This window comes from Carcharodon carcharias, chromosome 1 (genome assembly GCF_017639515.1).
Source record: "Carcharodon carcharias isolate sCarCar2 chromosome 1, sCarCar2.pri, whole genome shotgun sequence".
NCBI lineage: Eukaryota > Metazoa > Chordata > Chondrichthyes > Lamniformes > Lamnidae > Carcharodon > Carcharodon carcharias.
The window spans coordinates 51529656-51553677 of record NC_054467.1 but is presented as its reverse complement, the minus strand read 5'-3'; the positions used below and the strand labels follow the sequence as shown (position 1 = coordinate 51553677).

The window sequence follows — 24022 nt, the reverse complement described above, 5'->3', positions numbered from 1 at the left end:
AACTCTCATCACGGCATCATGGACTCAAAGGGATACTCTCTTCAGGGATTTCACACGTTACTGGGGCACAAATATCACCATTGATTATCTCACGGAAACTTTCACATCACCACCATCTCATCTATCATGGAGTGCTCACACTCCATCTTCAGCCCCTTCCTCACCACACACAGGGGACAGGCATCTTTCCCAATCTCTGCTCCACCCTTCTCATCACATGCCTTTCTTATGTCTTCATTCAGGGCAAGTTTACCCACAACAGGCGGGAAAGATCGCAGATCGGGGGAGGGATAGCCGACAACATCACCTTCATGGAATTCAAGAAGGATGCGCTGAGATCGCTGGGGAGAGCAGCGATCGCTCCTGTGGGGAAGGGGAGTTCGGATTATCTCAGCTACCTAGTGCGGATCACACCTCCCATCGGTTCATCACATCCGACAATCACAGTGAGTGTAATGCAATCTTGTAAACCACATGCTCATCAACTAACACACTCTTCTCTCTCTTACAGGCACCAGCAGATCGAGGCCCACAAGCTAGTCAACATAATTCCTGCCCCAGACCACATCGGCTGAGAAAGCTGAGGAAGAACCATCACAACGTTCACCCCCACCCTCCACCAGCACAGAGACACAGACCTCAATGTCAGTGGAACATAGTTCCAAATTAGGCTCAGGCTCACCTACTGAGAACACCTTACTGACATATCCCTGCAGCAGTCAGAAGCAGGGACAGCCCAGGTCTCCAGCACTTGGAGAGCTGCTGGAGACCAGTCACCCACTCAGTCTGAGACAGATGATCAGCCTCTGCAAGCGGCCGCCAACTCAATCCAACAACAGGCTTAATGACATCTGGCACAGATTCGGCAGTCACTCAGCAGACTAGAATGAAGGCTGGAGGAGTCCGTCCATGTTCTGTCTGATGTCATGGTTCCAACATGCGAGTGCCTCAAGGTCACCATGGGAAGGTTGATGACCACTATGGAGATGTTGGTATAGGTTTCGCCGGATTTGTACTTGGCCCTGGAATCCAAGGCCACACACACTGGTGGACACCATCAATGTCTATCGAGAGGAGAACGAGGCATTTTGACCTCTTCCTAGGTGCCTCTTCTTCTCATGGAGTCAGGGAAGGGCTCTCGGGCACCCACAGGGAGACTGAGCATCAGCCGGACACCCTCGGGTCCTCCACTCGTTTGTGTGCCCTTGTGTGACACCCTGGACACAGGGGTGTTCAGCCGCTCTGAATCCCCTCTGCCTGTGACCACATCAATTCCAGCTGCTAAGGCCGAGGAGGATGCACCTGGCCCTGTAAAGGAGACCCTTATCAGGCTGCGCCTGCAGGCCTCGGACCTTCAGATGATGTCCACCAAGGTCACTACAGACATCAGGATGTAGCAGTCAGCAGGCTGCCTCCACCACTGCTGCGCATGTCAGGGCTGCACTGGGTGTAAGGGTAGGGTTAGGAAAGTTAAGAAATATTGAAATCACTTTTAGGTCATGGGTGTGCAACCACTGTAAAAATATTCCACTTTTGCACATACATATAATGCTCACGTGAATGGCTTGGTCAGCTGAAGGTGTGATTAGGTACTTTTGAATCCTCTTTTTCTGGGGTTTAGCCATCCTTCCACACAGTGATAGTGTCCCACTGAGATTCACATTCATGTAACATCAAACTCACTGAAGATAGTTTACGCACCCTTGTGTGATGTCAGGGAGATGTGTAAAAATCTTTATTGGAAATATGTGATTAACATGCTTGTAACCCCTTCTCATTAATGTGGCGACAACTATTTCAAGTGAGTTTTTGCAGCATTCTCGCTGTTGAGTGGACTCTCACTTCCCAGAGTGAGCACATAATACATGAGGTCATAGAGATCATGGCCTGGTGAATCTTGCGGCTGGAAATTCTGAATGCAGCAAGTGTGGATGATGACCCAGCTCTCGATGTGACAGTTGGACATCCCTTTTAATGATATGGAATGGCATTCAGGGCCAAGAGAAATGTGGCCATCTCCCGTCTTCACTTTACTCCTGCTAGAATCTGGTTGCAATTCAGAGGTCACAGGCACACCTCCCACATCTTGCTTCTTCTATGGCACCACCCTCTTCAGCTTCCCAGCCTCCTAATCTTCATCCTCCGAGGAGTTCTCATCCTCCTCCATTTCACCCTCTGGCAAGGGATTACTTCTTTACAGTGCCAGGTTGTGAAGGGCAAAACACACAGTGATGATGCGGGAAAGCCTTCGGGAGTGGACTGTAGTGGGCCATCTGAGTGGTCCAAACATCTGAAGTGCATCTTCAGAATGCCAATGGTCTGCTCGATTAGGGACCATGTGGAGCTGTGAGCTGTGTTGTACCTCTCCTCCAAACCACTCTGAGGCTGACTCACCAGTGTCTTCAGCTAGCGTTTCAGTGAGTGCCCCTCATCCCCAAGCAGCCACCCCTGCAGAAACTCAGGACCTTCAAAAATCTCAGGCACCTGGGAGTGATTCAGGATGTCTGAGTCATGGCAACTTGCAGGGTACCTGGCACAATCGTGCATTATATGCTCCCAATGATCAAACAACTTTTGAGCAATGAGGGAATGAAAGCCTTTATGGTTGATAAACATTAGGAGCTGCTGCCATGGAGACCTGAAAGCCACATGAGTGCAGTCAGTTGCACCTTACATTCTTGGGAAGCCTGAGATTGCTGCGAAGCTGTTGAATCTCGCAGCTTGGCTATCTTCATCAAGAGCAAACCTTTTGTGCCTTGCTGTAGAGGGCATCTGTGACCTCTTTGATGCATCTATGTGTGGAGTGTGAGATGCTGTACCCTGGACCCTGTGGATCCCTGGGATGACTTGCAGGCAAAGAAATTCAGCATGGTGATGACCTTTAAAGCCAATGGCAAGGGTAGTCTCCCATTCCAAAGGATGTTAGGTCTTCATGAAGAATGCAGTGATCTACCAGATCTTGGGACAAGTGCAAGTGTGCACAGCATTGTCTCTAACTCATCTGTAAATATGTATACCCTAGATCTGGCGAGTTGCCTCCGTTGTCTGGGTCTATCCTCCTGACCCTCATGTTCTTGCTTTGGTCCTCCTTCACCCTGGACCTCTGGTGTGGCCTCTTCCTGAACTTGCACTTGTCATCGTCTCTCCCTCCTTCCTCCTCCATAGTATTAAGAGCCCTCAAAAAGGCAGCATTGAGCCCTGGATCCATAATTGTTTTATCCTTCTCTCTGAAATAATAGATTGAATAGACTAATGAATGACACGTGAACATAGTGAAGATCATAATCTGTAACCAATAGCAACTGTAATAGCCTATCATGGTTTCAGCCTCACTAGCCTTGTGGCTGATACAGTCTTGCATCTGAGCTGCTAGCAGACACATAAGGTGAGCAAGATGCCATCCCCGAGATTTAACATCTGAATCCCACAGTGATTGGAGAAGATTTGAATGATAGTGCTTCAATCTCTGATCTGGCATACTAATTAACAATAAGATGCTCATGATTAATGACTGGATGCACTTTGGCCCGTTATGAATGACAATTCTGGAAAGCACATGACTGCCCTCCATTGATGGAATGCCATATATACTACACCTTTTCCTCCTTAACGGTTGCCCGCATACCCAGATTTCACATTCCTATGTGTTAATGTTGAAATGTAGCGACTGTGATGATCAGCCATAAACTCTGACATTTCCCTGAAAAAAGGATGGATTCCAATGGTTATCTTCTCAAGGAGGTCTTCCTCCTTTCTCTCAGCTATGACTCCAGTTTACTCTTGTGGCAGCAACAAGTTAGAGGGTGTCCCAGAAAGGGCCCCTTAGTCCAGCAGTGCGCTCCTTCCACGCAGCCTCAGACCCCTCCTGTGCAGATTCACTTCTACTTTCAATTTATAACTGCACCATAACTTTGATAGTTTCTGCGCTATTACTTCGAGACCAACTTCGACGCTCCCCCTCTCACTGTCTGTGTCCCAGAAATCTACCTGGAACCTCATGATGTGAAAGTAAAGCTTCTTCCTGTTATTCTCCAGCCTCCCCTAGTAATTCTGGAGCCCATAGCTGTTGTGGGTGACATTCCTATCCTCTCCCGACCCTATCATTGTTGACATGCCAATGCACCATGTGGACCTCTACACTTCCCATCTAGAGATTACATGGTCACTGACCAAGGAGGAACTCCTCCCCCAACATGCCCACCCCCCCACCTGCACCGCCCCCCCACCCAGCCCCACCCAAAGAAAGCTTCACGTACCGCAATCCCACCCCTACTTTACTCTGCTTTCCTCATATACAGGCTGCAGATGCCTCCCTAACCATTACCATTCTCTCTGCAGCCCAGGACAGAGAGAAACAAGCCCATGGACAGTAACTGTGAAAACACCCTGCACACCAAGCTGTGTGTTATTCCAATTGGGCACACAGCCTTTGCCCCTCCCTGGAGCAGGAGTACACCATGCTTGCCATGAATAGCCCTGCAGCATGGTCTCCACGGCTGCCTGAACTGACTGTCAGGTTCACAGAGCCCCAGCAGTGTCTTTACTCTCAGACTCCTACTATCCCCTGAACAAGGAGGTTGACTTTCAATGAGTTCCCCAATGCCCTCATGATGGAAGTCTAGTCTCCCTTCCCAACCCGCCCCCCAACTCAATGAGTCTCCATGCGGCCCATCCCTCTTGTGTCAGGCTAACACGCCCACCCTTTCCTTTTCTAGAGTCTGCAGCCATCCCCTCCCATTCACCCTCTTGTTTGTAAGCATTTCAGTTTCCCTCGTCAGGCTGCAGCTTCCAAACCCTAGGTCTCCACTTTGCCTGCCAATGTTCCCCCTCCTCCTCTTGACACTTGCAAAGCCTTTCTGCCCCTCTGCCTTCCATTGTTCCCCCTTCCCCCAACCCCTTGCAAAGCCTTCATGCCTCTTTGCCCCCGTGTGCTTGCCCCCCCCAACCTCCAGTCGACATGCTGGTCTCTGAATGTTCAGCCGTGTCTGAGTTTTGTTGCACAGTTGTGTCCTTCAAGATAACATGGCAACCACTTGGAACTGACCAACCCTACATCCCCCAGTCACAATACTGGTCCCTGTATAAATGCCCGATACTGCTGCACCCACTGGCATCGCAATGAGCCCGGCATAACGCTGTGGCATGCAGGCTATGTATGTTACACTCATCTCAAAGTTACGAGGTAAGTGAGGTCCGACCAGTGCACCCATTCTCTTTCAAACAAGATTCAGACCGACATGATTTCCCACTGGCATGACGCAAGATTAAAAGGCGGCTTGTGATTCCGACGAGAAGCTAATTTAATGAGCATTCATGACATGGTAATGAATGCAAATTGCTTTCACACCACTAGTCAGCGGATTACCTGACCAGTGATTAATGCATCATTGGGAGAATTGCAAACTATTTTTACGCCGGCAGGTTTCCGCTGTTTTGGCTCCAGCTAGACTCTCCACTCCTGCCCACCATGAAACCCGCTGCAGGCAGGTTGGGAAAACACTACCCCATATCAATTACTTAGGTGAAAGCACCAAGTGTAATGTATGCGAGCTTGCTTATGATACAAAGCTAGTTATGAAAGTAAGCTGTAATTCGGATGCAAAGAGGCTGCAGACAGGTTAATTGATTGGGAAAGGTGGCAGATAATTATAATGTGAGGAAATGTGAAATTATCCCTTTGGTAGAAAGTTTGGAAAAGCAGAATATCTTGCAAAAGATATGAGTAGTAAATGTTGGTATGCAGAGGGGTTTGGGTGTCCTTGTACATGAATCACAGAAACTTAACCTGCAGGAATAGCAAGCGATTAAGAATGCAAATGAAATGACAACCTTTATTGCAAGAGGTTTGGTGTATAAAAGTAAGGAAATCTTGCTGTAAAATTATATACAGCTTCAGTAAGATCACACCTGGATTACAGTGTACTGCTTTGCCTTTCTTATCTCAGGAAGGATATACTTGCCTTAGAGGAATAGCAACCTAGAATTGATTGCTGGGATTACAGAGTGTCCTATAAGGAGTAATTGAGCAGATTAAGCCTATAATCTCTGGAGTTTGGAAGGCTGAAAGATAATGGGCTAGATTTTTATGAGGTCGTGAGACTCCACGTAGGTGTAAAGATGGTGGACTAATGGTGAACCATTGAAAATGGTTCTGGGATTTATGAACCCATTCCCAGAGCCCCCAAATTTCACCAGTGTGGGTAAGGGCGTTGGGTGTGACTACGCAACCTACTCCCTGACCTGACCGGCCCTATTGCAGGGAAAGCAAAGTTCCAGCCCTCCAAAATTTTCACAGTCATGCTAGTTTTCATGGACTCATGATTCATGAGCCAAGCCTCATTATGTATTCTTGGCTGACAGCACAGACGTCCATTACTCTGTGGAAACAGCAGTGTCCAGGGAAAACATTGCTTGATTGATGCTCTTACCTTGCGAAAAGCCCTGTCAATTGCACAAGGTTTATTCACACAGATAAAGAGTTTTCAAGTTCTTACAGTTTCTGCTATTGATACTTCAAAAGGGTTTGGATGATTAACACTTTTATAGAAGCAGAGGACCATAGAAAAGTTACAGTGCCCAAACAGGCCATTCAACCCATCATGACTGGGTCTGCCAAAAAGAGAACAAAGAAACTAGCCACTAATTTTAATCCCGCTTTCCAGCAACTGGTCCATAGTCTTGCAGGTTAGAGCACTTCAGATACAGATCCAGATACCTTTTAAATGAGTTGAGCGGTTCAGCCTCAATCATCAACTTAGGTAGTGAATTCCAGACGACCACCACCCTCTAGATGAAAAAGTTTTTCCTCATGTCCCCTCTAATCCTTCTACCAATCACCTTAAATCTATGCCCCCCTGGTAACTGACCCCTCAGCTAAGGGAAACAATTCTTTACTGTCTACCCTACCTAGGCCCCTCATAATTTGTACACCTCAATTAGGTCACCCCTTAGCCTCCTCTGCTCTAAGGAAAATAACCCTAGCCTATCCAATCTCCCTTCATGGCGGCAATTTTCAAGCCCTGGCAACATTCTTGTAAATCTCCTCTGTACTCTCTCCAGAGCAATTATGTCCTTCCTGTGATGTGGTGACCAGAACTGTACGAAAATTCCAGCTGTAGCCTAACCAGCATTTCATACAGTTCTATTATTACATCCCTGCTTTTCTATTCAACACCTCGCCCAATAAAAGAAAGCATTCCATATGTTTTCTTTACCACCTTGTCCACCTGTCCTGCCATCTTCAGGGACCTGTGCATATGTACTCCAATGTCTCTCACTTCCTCAACCCCTCTCAATAACTTCCCATTTATTGAGTATTTCCTTGCTTTGTTTGCCCTCCCCAAATGCATTTCCTCGCACTTCTATGGATTGAATTCCTATTGCCACTTCTCTGCCCATTCAACCAAACCATTGATATCATTCTGGAGTCGACAGCTATCTTCCTCATTATCAACTACACGGCTAATTTTTGCGTCATCTGCAAATTTCCCAATCATGCTCCCACATTTAAGTCCAAATCATTAATATATATAACAAACAGCAAGGGCCCTGGGGAACACCACTAAAAAACCTTTTCCATTCGCAAAAACATCCATTGACTATTATTCTTTGTTTCCTGCCACTGAACCAATTTTGGATCCAACCTGCCACATTCCCCTATATCTAATGAGATCTCACTTTCCTGGCCAGTCTGCCATGTGGGATCTTGTCAAATGCCTTACTGAAATCCATGTAGTCAACATCCACCAAACTACCTTCATCAATCCTCCTTGTTGATTCTTCAGATATTCTATTAAGTTAGTTAGACAAGATCTTCCCCTAACAAAAGCATGCTGACTATCCCTGATCAATCCGTGCCTTTCTAAGTGACAGTTTATATTGTCTGTCAGAATTGAATCCAGTAATTTGCCCACCACTGAAGTCAGACTGACCAACCTATAATTTTCTGGCCTATCCCTCGCACTCTTTTTAAATAATGGTACAATGTTCGCAGACTTCCAATCCTCTGGGACCTCACCTGTATCTAGTGAGGATTGGAAAATGACCCTCAGAGCATCCATTATTTCCTCCCTGGCTTCCTTCAACAGCCTGGGATACAATCCATCTGGCCCTGGTGATTTATCCGCCTTCAATGATGTCAGTCTCTCCAGTGCATACTCTCTCACTACACTTCTTGTATCTAAAATTTCACACTCTTCCTCTTAATGTCTGCATCATCCCTCTCATTAATTAAGACAGAGACAAAGTACGAATCGAGAACCCTGCCCACATCTTCTCCACCAACACACAAATTACCATGTACATCTCTGATAGGCCCTATTTTTTCCTTAGTTATTCTATTGTTCTTAATGTAAAACATCTTAGGATTTTATTTGATTTTACCTGCCAATATTTTTTCGTATCTTCTCTTTGTTTTCCTAATTTCCATTTTTACATTACCCCTGTATTTTCTATACTCCTCTAGGCTTTCTACAGTATTAAGTCCTTTGTGACTGTGATAAGCTTTCTTTTTCTGTGTTATCTTGGTATGCTTCTGGATAACCAGGGGGCCTTAGATTTGGCAGTACCACCCTTATCTACACTGTGCCTGTAGAATCTTGCCTTTGAATGCCTCCCACTGATTTGACACAGTTTTTCCTTCTAATAGCTACATGGAGTCTACTTTCACCAGCTCACATCTCAGCTTTGTAAAATGCGTCTTCCCCCCAACTTAGAACTTTTACTCCTGGTTTTTCTTTGTCCTTTTCCATAATGATGCTAAATCTAACTATATTATGGTCACTACCTCCAAAATGGTCCCCCACTGCTACTTCATCCACCTCCCCAGCTTCATTACCTAGGACAAAATCTAGAATTGCCACCCTCCCTCTTTCATTGGGGCTTGTTACATGCTGGCTGAAAATGTTCTCTTGAATACAGTTCAAGAATTCTGCGCCCTTTGTGCCCTTCACACTGTTCGCATCTCAATTGATATTAGGGTCGTTGAAGTCCCCAACAATTACTGCCTTATTGTTTTTGCACTCAGAAATCGACCTACATGTTTGCTCTTCTAACTCCCTTCCACTCTTTGGAGGTCTATAAGTACAGCCCTAGCAGCGTGGCTGCCCCTTTTTTTACTTCTGAGCTCAACACATATGGCCTCACTTGATGCTCCATTTAGTGTATCATCCCTCCTCAGAGCTGTAATTGATTCTTTAACCAATAATGCTACACGCCCACCTTTTTTATCCCCCTTGTCCTCATTTATCACCCCACTAGTCTCCGCATTCAAAGGATCATCCTCCACCATTTTTGCCAACTCCAGCATGATGCCACCACCAAATACATCTTCACTTCACCCCCCTGGCAGCATTCCGCAGGAATCATTCCCTCCGGGACACCCTGCTCCACTCCTCCATCACCCCCTACACCTCAACCCCCTCCCATGGCACCTTCCCATGCAATCGCAGAAGGTGCAACACCTGCCCCTTTACTTCCCCTCTCCTCACCATCCAAGGGCCCAAACACTCCTTTCAATCTCAATTTAGTCTATTGCATTCGCTGCTCCCAATGCGGTTTCCTCTACATTGGAGAGACCAAACGCAGACTGGGTGACCGCTTTGCGGAACACCTTTGGTCTGTCCGCAAGCATGACCCAGACCTCCCTATCGCTTGCCATTTCAACACTCCACTCTGCTCTCGTGCCCACATGTCCGTCCTTGGCCTGCTGCAATGTTCCAGTGAAGCTCAACGCAAACTGGAGGAACAGCACCTCATCTTCTGACTAGGCACTTTACAGCCTTCCAGACTGAATATTGAGTTCAATAATTTTAGATCTCTCCTCCATCCCTACCCCCTTTCTGATCCCCCTTTTTTCCAATAATTTATATAATTTTTCTTTTCCCAGCTATTTCCATTATTTTTAAATTTATTTCCACCCATCATTTTATCTCTACCTTTTAGCCTATTTTGATTCCTTCTCCCCACCCCACCCCCACTAGGGCTATCTGTACCTTGCTTGTCCTGCTTTCTACCCTCAACGTCACCTATTAGCACATTCCTTTGATAATATCACCACCGTCAACATCTCTTTGTCCTTTTGTCTATGACATCTTTTGGCTATCTCCACCTATCACTGGCCCTCTATCCAGCTCTACTTGTCCCAACCCCCCTTAAACCAGCTTACATTTCACGTCTCTTCTATTTTCCTTAGTTCTGTTGAAGAGTCATATGGACTCAAAACATTAACTGTGTTCTTCTCTGCAGATGCTGTCAGACCTGCTGAGTTTTTCCAGGTATTTTTATTTTTGTTTTTTATCCCCCTCTCGATCCTGCCTGAAAACGATATCCAGAGATGTTGTGCTGCCATTTCTGCTCCTCCTCAAGCCAAGTTTCCATTATAGCAATGATATCAAGCTGCCATGTGTCTATCTGTGTCCTCAGCTCATTGGCCTTATTTATTATGTTCCTTGTATTTACATATATGCCTTTTAACACTGTCAAATTCCTATGCTGTACAATTTTTAGTCTGTGCTGCTTTCAAAGTCACTCACTAATTCTCCATCTCCCATTTCCTGCTCTGAATTTGCCCTCAGGTTCCTACCTGCTGCCAATCTAGTTTAAACCCCGCCCCCTCCCAATAGCACTAGCAACCCTCCCTGCCAGAGAGTCACATTTATGGCCACAAAAACTCTTGCCTGTTCTCCTGACTAATGAATCCCCTATTACTAATGTTCTCCCCCTCTTCTTTCTCCACTTCTGTACAGCAGAGTGCCTGTGGTGCCACAAACATGGCTCTGACTGCACTTCTCCGAGGAACCAACGCCCTCACCGGTATCCAAAACGAAAAACGGATTGGTGAGTGGGACCCTAGGAGGCTCCTGCACTATCTGCCTAATTTTCTTGGACTGCCTGGCGGTCACCCTTTCCCATTCTGCCTCCAGGCTCCTAAGCTGTGGTGTGACCACCTCTCTGAATGTGATATCCACGTAGTTCTCAGTCTCGTGGATGTGCCACAATGACTCCAGCCACCGCTTGAGCTCTGAAACATGGAGCTCAAGTTTCTGCAGTTGGTGACTCTTTCTGCACATGTAGGACACTGGTAGTGTCCACAACTTCCCACATATTACAAGACACGCATTCCACGTGACCATAGCTTCAATTTACTTCCCTTGGTTAACTTTATTTTACTTTGGTTTACTTATGCAACTTTATTTTATCTGGCCTTGACTTAACTTTATTCCCCTGCTGCTTGTGTTTCTTACTTAAATATAAGTGGCTCCTTCTTTTAAAAAGAATATGTTTTTCTAATGCTCAGTTACTTGATTTACACTCTCTAACAGCAGTTTCTCACCAATCAATGAATTTATGTTTCTCCTGTGATGTTAGGTGCTAGGTGCTGCTGACTGCCTGGCTCAGGGTCCTCCTCTCACACTCTCTTCTAGCTGCTGCTGACTGCCTGACCCAGAATCCTCCTCTCGCATTCTCTTCTAGGTGCTGCTGACTGTCTGTCCCAGAGTCCTCCTCTCGGACTCTCTCTCGATGCTGCTGACTGCCTGTCCCAGAGTCCTCCTCTCACACTCTCCTCTAGGCGCTGCTGACTGCCTGTCCCAGAGTCCTCCTCTCACACTCTCCTCTAGGCGCTGCTGACTGCCTGTCTCAGGGTCCTCCTCTTGCACTCTTCTCTAGCTGCTGCTGACTGCCTGTCGCAGGGTCCTCCTCTCGCACTCTCCTCTGAGCCTTGGTTGATAGGTCTGTAGTGAAAAGTTTTGTTTTAAGGAGGTAGAAAGTTATGGATGAATGACTGGTTTTTAAAATCTTTTTCGTACATCCTATTGTTACTATAGGGTTCATTACTTCTGTACAGTGTGCATTATGGGTGAATGGGCATGGAAGTGTCATAGCGTGACATGGAGAGTATGAAGGGCAATGGGGGCTGGGTGGCATGAGTTGGCATGTGTGGGGCATGGGGAGTGTGTGAGGGATGCGGGGGTATGAGGGCTATAACGAGCTGTCATTTGTTTTGCTGTCATTTTTACAAGTGGGATAAGTCCAAGAGCACCGAGGTTGGTCTTTTAATCAGCCTGCCTCAGCATCCACAGCCCCTGTGGCTGCCTCCAAGCTATTTCCTTGATGGCGGGCCTGGCTCCTGTAATCACCAAACACCACCTCTCCCCCACAACCCTGGAACAAAATTCCCAGTGTTTTCTTGCATTTTCTCTCAAACCGGGCACACCGAACCAGGAATTTTGCCGACCCCTGCTATCTGCCTCAAAGATGAAAATCCAGCCAATTGCTTTGAAACATATAAAAATTCCAAGGGGTTTGGCTGGGTTGATGCTGAGAAGCTGTTTCCCCTGGATGGAGTGTCCAGAACTGGAGTTGATAGTCGAAGGGTAAGGAATCATCCATTTGGATGAGGAGAAGTGTATTCACTCAAAAGAATCGGAATTCTCTTAACCAGAGGATTTTGGGTGCTCCATCATTGAGTTCCTTCAAGACAGAGATCAATAGATTTTTAGGCATTAGGGGAATCAAGAGATATGGGAATAGGATGGGAAAGTGGAGTTGAACATAATGATGATCTTACTGAATGGTGGAGCAGGCTCGTGAGGCTGTATGGCTTACTTCTGTTCCTAAATCCTATGTAATAATTTACAGCAATACAGAACTTCTTCGTTGCAATTTCACACGATCAGAGTGATAGCAAACAAACTATGGTACTCAGCTCTCAAAATTAGTGTTCCAGTCATTTCAATTTTGCGAACAAGGAGGACTTAATGGACTGAAGGAAAAAGAATTACCTGAAGCTGTATGCTTTATAGCCTGTGATTGTTACACCACGTATAGACCTTGAAAAATAATGGCACATTCCAGTTTTTGCATTGAAAGGATATACCGACTCTTTCATCACTTTTGCCTTGCTCTGTAGGTAAATAATTCTGTATATTTTAGCAAATATACATGAATAACAGTATCAAGACTGCAAAATACAGTTTTTTGGAAAGCATGCTTGTTATATTTTGTCTCTGTCACTACTTCAGTTTATCTAGCAGGCTATATTCTTTGGTACCAGGAAACCTTTGCTTCCTCTTATTAATTGCCTTATTCTTCACAATCCTTTCTCCCGTTGATAAAAAAACAAACACAATACCATTTTTGTTAGAAAGGAGATGCATTCAGTTATCATTATAATCCCAGTTTCATAAAGTTCCACTGGCAATGTTGAGCCTTTCTGGGGGAATGCTGAAACTGTATGTCTGGACACCTTGCCTGATTTACAGCGAGTATATTTTATGGCAAGTAAAAATACTGGCATTTTGGAGATTGTTTGGTTCATCAGCGGAAGCCCTGTTAACCATTCAGAACAATAATTAAATCGGTCCCAGAAATCGGATTCAATGACTCTCTTTCCACCATCTGACCAACTGTGCTGTTCACCCATGTGAAATGGGCTCAACAGTGCACGAACAGCTTTGCCCGTAGCAGTAAGCATTTTAAAGAGGAATATCATTTCTCGTTAGCTGGAGGGCTTTTAAGCCAGAGAACAGCCCAGGACCATTTTCAAGCACATAACAGAAGTCAAAGGCCTAAAGGCCTTAAATAGTGGATTTACATTTGTAATTTTCCAATCTAAAGGGACAATTCTAAAACTGAGAACACAAGAATATAAGAAATAGGAGCAAGAATAGACCACATGGCAGCAACGAGCCTGCTCCACCATTTAATATGATCACGGCTGATCTTGGACTTCAACTTCATTTTTGTGTCTGCTCCCCAAGAAACCAAAAATCTGTCTATCCCAGCCAAATATATTCGATGATGGAGCATCCACAACCCTCGGTGTAGAAAATTCCAAAGACTGACAACTCTTTCAGTGAATTAATTTCTCCTTATCTCAATCCTAAATGATCGACCCCTTATCCTGAGACTGTGCCCCCGTATTTTAGATACCCCGGCCAATGGAAACAATCTCTCAGTGACCACCCTATCAAGCTCCTTCAAAATTTAGTTTAAAAATATTGCATCCTCCTCACCCACTTCCTTAAAATTCTTGGATTAGAGCCTATCAGGCTCTGGGGATTTACCAGTCTTGAGTGTTTTTTACTCTAATGTTTTCTTACTTATGTTAACATTGGAAAGCTCCAATTCTTGATTCAATGTTAATTTCCCTGGAACGTCAACCATGTTGTTCTCTACTTTTATTGTGAAGACAGACACAAACGAATCATTCAAGAACTCTGCCACTTCCTTGTTTTCATTTTTATTGTTACCTTCATCTGTTTTTTTAAAATGGTCCAAATTACTCTTGGCTACTCTTCTTCTAATATAATTATAAAAACTTCTGTCTTGTTCACACCAAGTCCTGTTTGGACTGAACCACATTGGCGCCCGGTCCAGCAACACCTTTATTTTAAAATTCTCATCCTTGTTTTCAAATCTATCCATGGCTTCACCCCTCCCTATCTCTGTAACTTCTTCCAACCCTCCAAATCTCCAGGGTCTCTGTGCTCCTCCTAATCTGGCCTCTCACACATCCCTGAATTTCATTGCTCCATCTTTGGAAGCTGTGCCTTCAGCTGGCTAGGCCTTAAGGTATGGAATTCTCCCCTTTAACCTCTCTACCTCTTTTAAGATGCTCCTTAAAATCTACCTTTTCAATCAAGCTTATTCTCATCTTTCCTAATATTCCATATGTGGTTTAGTGTCAAATTGTGTGCGAGAAACCACCTTGGGACATTTTACTACTTCAAACACATTAAATGTGAGTTGCTGTAGTTTTACCTGATAAAAGTTTTGGGCAAAAACAGAATTACCTGGAAAAACTCAGCAGGTCTGGCAGCATTGGCGGAGAAGAAAAGAGTTGACGTTTCGAGTCCTCATGACCCTTCGACAGAACTTGAGTTCGAGTCCAAGAAAGAGTTGAAATATAAGCTGGTTTAAGGTGTGTGTGTGGGGGGCGGAGAGATAGAGAGACAGAGAGGTGGAGGTGGAGGGTGTGGATGTAAGGACAAACAAGCAGTGATAGAAGCAGATCATCAAAAGATGTCAACGACAATAGTACAATAGAACACATAGGTGTTAGAGTTAAAGTTGGTGATATTATCTAAACGAATGTGCTAATGTCCACTCCTCCATCACCCCCTACTCCTCAACCCCCTCCTATGGCACCACCCCATGCACACGCAAAAGATGCAACACCTGCCCCTTCACTTCCTCTCTCCTCACCGTCCAAGGACCCAAACACTCCTTTCAAGTGAAGCAGCATTTCACTTGCATTTCCCCCAACTTAGTCTACTGCATTCGTTGCTCCCAATGTGGTCTCCTCTACATTGGAGAGACCAAACGTAAACTGGGCGACCGCTTTGCAGAACACCTGCGGTCTGTCCGCAAGAATGACCCAAACCTCCCTGTCGCTTGCCATTTTAACACTCCACCCTGCTCTCTTGCCCACATGTCTGTCCTTGGCTTGCTGCATTGTTCCAGTGAAGCCCAACGCAAACTGGAGGAACAACACCTCATCTTCCGACTAGGGACTTTACAGCCTTCCGGACTAAATATTGAATTCAACAACTTTAGGTCATGAGCTCCCTCCTCCATCCCCACCCCTTTTCTGTTTCCCCCTTCCCTTTTTTCTTCCAATAAATTATAAAGATTTTCCTTTTCCCACCTATTTCCATTATATAATAAAAAAAAAACCCCACTAGAGCTATACCTTGAGTGCCCTACCATCCATTCTTAATTAGCACATTCGTTTAGATAATATCACCAACTTTAACTCTAACACCTATGCGTTCTATTGTACTATTGTCGTTGACATCTTTTGATGATCTGCTTCTATCACTGCTTGTTTGTCCTTACATCCACACCCTCCACCTCCACCTCTCTGTCTCTCTATCTCTCCGCCCCCCACACACACACCTTAAACCAGCTTATATTTCAACTCTTTCTTGGACTCGAACTCAAGTTCTGTGGAAGGGTCATGAGGACTCGAAACGTCAACTCTTTTCTTCTCCGCCGATGCTGCCAGACCTGCTGAGTTTTTCCAGGTAATTCTGTTTTTGTTTTGGATTTCCAGCATCCGCAGTTTTTTTGTTTTTATCTAAGAGTTTTGGGCAGTTTGTCATCAGTCTGTTTCATCCAATTAAGGTTGTGTAAGATTTTGATACTATTACTCATTTTTAGGCTTCTATGTTGCTTTGAAGTAACATTTTAGGATTGCACTTTAGCTATCTTCTTAAATAGTTCAGTTTGAATTTCTGCCAGTGAAACCATTAACATTTAAGGCAGTCTGGGAACAAGAAGGCAGCTGTTTGTAAGAAACTGTTCTTGATGGATTTAAAGGCTTTAAAAGGTGCCAAAAAGGTACAGGCAGTTTATTTGTTTTAATTACACTATGTGGAATTCAAGGCTTCTTTGTCAGCTTTAAAGAACTATGCAAAAGGTTTGAACTCAGCAACTTAAACTTAGTATGGCATTTTATCTTTAAACAAGGGCCATGTGTTTTAATAGGTTTTAGCCTGCTAGTTGCCTTGATCTATGAACCATATCTCTATTTCAGGACACCTATATTTTAAAAAAAGCATCTTTCCTGACATTGTATTAGAAATTATTACAGCTAACATTTGTTCTTAACTGCGCGTTGGTATCCGTAGGAAAAAGTTAACATAATTTGTGTGAATTGTTTACAACAGATTATACTATTGATGAAGATGTAGTTTGTACAGCTGAAATTTGTATTTATAAGGAGGTGTCATTTGTTCACAATGGAGTGTAACTCCTGGGCCCAGGGAAGAAGGGATGGGCATTTGTCTTCAATCTACATGACTCTAGTTATAGAGATGGGGGCGACTCCAGGTAATCCTCACCCGTAGCCAATGAAATGGGCTGGTTTGGACTATTTTCTAATAAGGAAAGAGGAACAGTCAGAATTAGGGATAAAAATTTGAAACTCAAGAGAATTTGTTGGCACAGTTTTACCATCACTTATGTGGTGTAATTCTTCAGAGACACAGTTCAACATTACTTCAGGGACAGAAGAAGAAAGGCATCACCTATGCTAGCAGCAATCAAGGAAGCCTGGGCCTTGAGGGATAAGAAGTTTTCATGGAGTTTTGTTATGTATATGTGATATCTTGCTTAATAATCTACTTGATGCATATATGCAGGCTGTTTGCACCTTGTTCGGTCAGACACAACCAGGGACCCCATTGTTTGAAATTAAGAATACAGAACCTAGGGAAGAATTTTCCACCCATTGGGGAGGGAAGTGCAGGAGCGGGTGCATGCGTGTGTGCCTCCGATCAGGGGCACGCCGCCATTTTACGTGGGCAGGCCAATTAAGGCCCTTACAGCATGTCATCCACCAGGAAGCGCTATGTGCTCCCTGTGTGGGTTGGGGGCAATTCCCTCAGCCGAGAGTACGCTTGAGAGACCTTGCAGAGAGCTCTTTCAGGCAGAACCAGATGTATGAATCCACAGGGAGGAGCAGCATGAAAACATCATTTGGCCCCTTGAGAACGCTCCTCCATGCAGATTGATCAAGGAAGAGATCATGTTGCTGCCCCCCAATCCCAATTGCCACTTGTCCATAATATACCCATATCCCTCGACATCTTCACCATGCCAAGAAGTTTTGTGGTTACTTTGAAGTCCACTCACTGAGAGTGTCTCACCTGCACTATGACTCTCCAATTGCAGAGACCCCTGAAGTCCCAGTCCTAGATGGCCTTAGCATTCTGTGATCTGTCATTGTGGACACCCCAGCCAAGGTAAACATCTTTCCTGCATGGACCCTGCAGAGCCCTGTTAGAGCTGCTGATCCTTCACATGGATAGCCTCTTAGTCCTCAGCATGGTCCAGCACACAGGCCCATTCTATTCTCTTTTAACTCCTGGACTAAAACCCTTGTCCTCCAATGGTATCTGATGCACTTTGGCTGCAAACCCTTTATGCAAGGGCTACTGCAGCCCTTGATAGGAAGATGAACAGGCCAAACAAAGCTCCATGTGACAAAGACTTCAGTCAACTGCACACACACCTCTTTAATCCTACACTCAATCCCTCTTGCATCACAGCTAACTTGCCCATTGCCTCCTTTCTTGAAGCCATCACCTGCATGTTAGCACAAAATGACAAATCACCAAGGAAGGCCAATAATGATTGACGGGCCCACCACAGCTTTCTCCAAACTTGCACAGAAGCCTCTGGTTTTCTACGGTTAAAAAGGCAGTGTAGAGCTTCACTCTTTCAACCCTGAAACTGCATCTACTGTGTTCCTTGCCAGTCAGACCGCCTGTTTAACTCCACTTGACTACTCCTTGCATCCACCCAGATCTGACATCAGCAGAAGACGCAATGACCTCACTGAACATTCTGCATAAGCATCATTTTCAGAGCTCAGAGCATAGTGAGCTACAAGTAATGGTTTTACGATGTGTGCCCAAGTGGCACACTTACAAATGATGGCCGGTGCTTAATCATGCACTTGTGGGATTATTGAGTAATCACTATGTTGATAATGTGAGAGAACTGAATGACAAGATGGGCTAAATGGACTCCTTCTGTGCTGTAACTTTTCTATGGCTCTATAGGAGTTCAGTGTTGGACTCTGATGGGGGGCCAAATTCCAGACCCTTAAATGCTTGTGACCATTGAAGCAACTAGCAGCAAAATGGAAGCCAGACTGTGCAAGTGAACATATTTTACAAGTGCCTAAAGTATATACAATGGTTGTACATTTGTGTCCCCTGTGTGACTTCACAACTTTTTTATCTTTCTTTTTCTATTACTATAGGCTGAATTGTCCCAGATTTTCACTAAGCCTGGTAGCGAGCAGGGGAAAAGGGCTTTTTACCAGCCGGCCACAATGGCGGGCCGTATCGGCCCAATCCCACCTCATTAATCATGCATTCCTGGGAAACACGCTGTTCCGATGGTGGGTGGGCTCTCATTCACCCGCCACACCATCACCTCGCCGCTTCATCACGCCCGGCGCCATATTTAAAGTACAGCCGCGCACACACCTCAGTGCTTCCAGCCCAGGGCTGCTGCAAAAAAGACATGGTCCCAAAAGGCAAGAAGACTGCAGCCCCCCAATTTGATGATGTGTCCCTCGAGCACCTTTTGGACTTTTGTTCACAATGGAGTGTAACACCTGGGCCCAGGGAAGAAGGGATGGGCATTTGTCTTCAATCTACATGACTCTATAGAGATGGGGGCGACTCCAGGTAATCCTCACCCATAGCCAATGAAATGGGCTGGTTTGGACTATTTTCTAATAAGGAAAGAGGAACAGTCAGAATTAGGGATAAAAGTTTGAAACTCAAGAGAATTTGTTGGCACAGTTTTGAGGCCAGCTGTGATGTCCTCTACTCCCACTCTGGCAGCAGGAGGAGCAGCAACATCATTAATCCAGCATGAGAGGCAGTGGCAGTGGCAGTCAGCGCCAATACCCTGCTAAAGAGGTCAGCCACCCAGTGCCGCAAAAGGATGAATGGTCTCATCTATTCCACCAGGGTAACTCACATTTCTCATCACTCTCAACTCTCACACTCAGAAACCCATCACACATCCACAAGAATCTCAAGGATCTCACGCCTCAAGGGACAACACCACTAACTCTCACACACAAACCCTCATATCTCCATCAGGCTCATATCCTCTTGAGCTCACATCATCATCCCATCCATGGATCCGCTCACCACACAAACAGTCCATGCAGTGCCATGTGTCTTGCTCACACTTTCTCCATCTGTTTTCATGCAGGAGAAGCTAACTAACAGCAGCAGGGAGAGGTCCCAGAATGGGGGTGGAGTGGCCCACTTTAGCCCCTCACTCACTTTGAGGGGCGTGCCATCGTGCTGACTGGTAAGGACCATGGACCCTGCCTCCGGCGACAGTGAGGTCAGTGGCAAACATCCACCTGACAATCCTGCACAATATCATTTCTCTCTCAACGCAACTGTTAGTGCTCTCTCTCCTGCTTTTGACTCTGCTGCTATGCGCTAATTATCTCTATGGTTAACAGGCAGCTCTGACAAGCGACCGACACCCTCAACCAGACAGTCCCTCAGCTCCATCCAGATCCTCAGCTCCAGCCAAGAGGACATCTCCTCCATTGAAGAGCTGGAAATAAGCAGTCTGGAAGACCCATCACAGCACTTACCCATACCCTCCACCAGCTCAGAGACACACACCTTGGTGGGACCTAGATCTCGAGCAGGCTCAGGTTCACAATCTGGTGATCACCGCACGGACATATGTCCACAGCAGGAGGAGGCAGGTTCGGCCGAGCTCCCTGGCACTCAGAGGACTGTTGGGGAAGAGGCATTTGTCAAGTCAAATGATGAGCCTCTGGATTTGGCCTTCCAACTCATTGTGGAGAGTCAGCAGAAGGCATGGCAACATCATGCAGGAACGTTGGAAGTCCTCAACAGAGTGGCACGCGAGTCAAAGGGGTGTGTCCACCTGTTCTCTGATGAAGAGTTGCCCACATGTGCGTATATGGAGGCTAGCTAGCAGACATCATAGAGACCCTGGTCTAGAAGAACGCGGAGATGCGCACAGAATGACACTCCATCGCGGCAGCCATTGGTGACTTCCTGCAGTGGCAATGCGAGGGGGAAATGGGGCGCCTCAACATCCCCCGAGGTACTCCTTCCCCTCAAAGAGTCAGGCCAGGGCCCTCGGGTGCCTGAAGGGAGGAGAAGTGGCAGCTGGTCATCCCTGGGTCATCCACTCAGGAATCTCAGTGGCTGTCATCTCCCTCCGAGTCCCCTTTGCCTGTGACCCCCTCAATCTCGCCCTCTGTCACTGCAGAGGGAGCAGCTGGCCCACAGGAGGACAGCCAAAGCAAGCCGGGGCCCCAAAAGCTTCGGCCTTTCAGGAGGTCCCACACAGAAGGCATCAGAGGCAACAGGGCCAACCATTGATAAAAGCAAAATTCTGTGTGAAGTACTTCTGGATCATCTGGGGCACCTACTTCTGAAGAAGAGTAATACAGACTCGAAACTTTAACTCGGTTTCTGTCTTCACAGATGCTGCCAGACCTGCTGAGATTTTCTAGCATTTTCTGTTTTTATATTAGGGCCATCCATAGTACAGGCTGTCTCCACTCCTTCTGCGGATGTCAGGGTAGCACCTGAAGTCTAAGGCTTTCAAAAGTTAAGAAATTCTGGTCACAGTTCGTTGCACGGGTTACACATTTTGTCACTTTACAACCTGAAAATATATTCACATTTACTGAATAATGTGTAATTGTGTCTTTCAGCTTCATTGACAGGCTTTGTGAGTCCTCCCACTGTATTGTTCCCCACTAGCAGTCCAGCTGCACACAGCCGGCCCATGAGTGATTCTGGAGTGAGACGTGTGTGTGTGGCAGGGCCTTTCGGAGCCCCATGCAAGCAGTCTCCCACACACACGCGGACCCTTCCTCCATCACACTCACCTCAATATCCTGAGCATTTTCAGTGCTGCCTGCAGGGATTCACTTCCAGTTTTTCAGCTGAGCTGCATCTCCGCCCATCCACTGATCACATTCCCATGCAGCACCTGATCTCCCCCACCACGACTCTCATTTCACTTTCAGTTTAACAAGCATGATATTGCTACAGATTTTCTTGAGGCTCCCCATCCTTTCCCCTCCTCCAGTCACCCATGTCCTTCCCCCCATCACCGTTGACCTTGCTGGCATCACCTTCCATCTCCCCACTGTCACTTCCCAGCCACAGCCCTTTTCTTTCGAGGGATGTCCAGGTGAACGTGCACTTTCACTTCCTTCCCGAAAATCCCACCCCCGTCCACATTAACCTCCTCGAACTTCTTCCTACCCTCCAGCGTCCGTGTCTGCCTCCAAGTCCCCACCAACTACCCTTGCTGTCCCTTCTACCAATATCATCGCACCCTCACCCTCCCACCCTACCGCCTCACTATGCCCTCCTACCACACCCATCATCAGTTCGCTCCCCAGGAGGCAGTCATCAACTCAACAGACCCTTCCCTTGCAAGGACACCTGGACATCCCCTCCCCCCAAAATCCTCCCCCCTTTGGAACTCTGTTCCCCCACTCCCAGACTCCCCTCTCCCCCTTAGTCCTTCCCCCTTCCTGACTCCTTCCACCACCTTCCTGAACCCATACTTTTTCTCCTCTCTGGACTCTTTCCTCCCCTGTACTCCTTCCTTCCCCCAGACTCCTTTCCCCACCCATGCTTCTTCTCCTCTGCGGACTCCTTCCCTCTCTCCGGGCTGCTTCCTTCCCCCCTCTGAACCCCTTCCCTTACATCATCCACCCCTTACACCTACCTCCCCAATTACCATTTTCTCTCCAATGACCCCCACCTCTCCCCGTACTGGCCCCACCTAACCTTACCCCCGACACCTTCGTTCCCCTCTCCCAACCTCACACCCACCCCCGACATACCTTGTTTGCCCAGTCGATCCAAGACCTTTCTCTCCCAAACACAGCTGGACCTTCCTCTCCACCCCCTTGACCATCATGCATTGTGAGCAGACCCTCAAAGGTGACTTTCCACCTTCCATGAGCTGTTTTGCAGTGGAGCTATGTCCATGAGAATCCACTCAGCATGCCATGGGTGATCCTCCAGGGCCCTGTGGCTGTCAGGTCCAGCATCTACTGCTCTTCGGATGTCCGCGATGTGAGCAAAGCCCTGGCGGTATGTCCCGACTTCTGTACATCACACTTGTTAAGGCGTGTTCTGCACCAGTGTGTTTTCCTGCTGATGTTCGGATGTTCCAGCGTGGGGGGATGATTCTGGTGAGCTGGGCTTATAATGATATGCAGATGTATTACAATGAAGTTCCCAACGCCTAATGGCGGGTTACACAGCCCGCCATTGACCAGCAGAAAGGATGACTGCAAACTGATTGCACAACGTCGTGAAACCAATTTTTGGCCTTCTCTCCATATTGTTCGCTCATGCTGCCAAATATACCCGATGCCAGCGGGCAAATTCCACCCGATGTCGATGTACAGCCCCGAGATCTACAGCTGAGTTGGAGGTAGCCTGCTGACTGCTATGCCATGTTGACTCCAATGAATTCAGTGGACATCTTCTGGTGGCCAAAGGCCTTGAGGGCCCAGGCCTGCTAAAGGTTTCTTGCTCAGCTGTAGGTGCACCCTCGTCAGCCTGACTTGCTGGAGGCGATGGGGTCACTGGTAGAGGGGTGGTGGAGTGGCAGGGCACACATTTTAGTGTCCTAGGCTGAAGCCCTCGGGTGCATGGCTGGTGTTCCTCGTCCCTGTGGGTGCCCAATGGCACTTCCCTGTGTCCTTGAGGAAAAGTGGCACCTGGAGGGAGGTCGAGATGCCCCGTTCCTCCTTGCGCCTAGCCCCAGCTGCTTTGCACCCATGGCTGGAGTGACGGAGTGCAGGTCTGCGGTAGAAAGGGCACAAAACTACGCCAGAGTGAGACAGAGTGAGCAGTTGGGAATTTGGTTCAGGTGGCAACGTGGTGCAGAGGTGCAAAACGGTGCCCCTCTTTCTATTTTTTTCAGACTCCAGCATCGATGAGTGTCCTTTTGTCCAAGTTAGGTGAGTGCAACTTTCTATTACTTGACCTGTGTAATTGATTAACTAATTGACTAATTACATAACTAAGGTTGGCCAAAAATGGCAGAGCTGGTGGTGTGCCGTGACTACAGCACATGGGAATCTGTGGAATGCACTGCAATTCCAGACAACCATATCTACAGAAAGTGTCTGCAGCTTAGGCAATTTCAGCTTCGCGTTGCTGAGCTGGAGTCTGAGTTGCAGACATTGCAGGGCATCAGGGAGGGCGAGAGTTACCTGGACACTTTGTTCCAGGGTGCAGTCACTCCCCTTCAGTTTAGCAGAACTTTAGAGTTGGTCAATTGTCAGGGACAGGAGGATATGACTGCAAGTCAGGAGCTCGGGGGAGCCAGCATGTAGTGGTGGAGGAGCCTCAGCCCCTGACTTTGTCTAACAGGTGCTTATTACCTGTGTGGATGAGGAGAAGATCTGCAAGGTGGATGAGCGGACAGACCATGGCTCCATGGTGAAGGA

General features: G+C 46.7%; 1 protein-coding gene across 5 annotated transcripts in view; it reads right to left on the bottom strand.

The window, feature by feature from the left end:
• Positions 1–24022, bottom strand: part of ctso (cathepsin O) — a 98576-nt gene that overhangs the window by 33916 nt on the left and 40638 nt on the right. For 4 of the 5 annotated variants that reach the window (XR_005944579.1, XR_005944580.1, XM_041200777.1 and 1 more), the window contains exon 5: positions 12783–12904. Coding sequence is in view for 3 of the 5 variants with exons in the window: in XM_041200777.1 (XP_041056711.1) it covers positions 12783–12904 (122 nt within the window). In the remaining 2 variants the exon portion in view is untranslated. Of the gene's footprint in view, positions 1–1711; positions 3228–12782; positions 12905–24022 lie in introns of those variants that run through there. The other variant, XM_041200803.1, reaches the window with a different exon arrangement.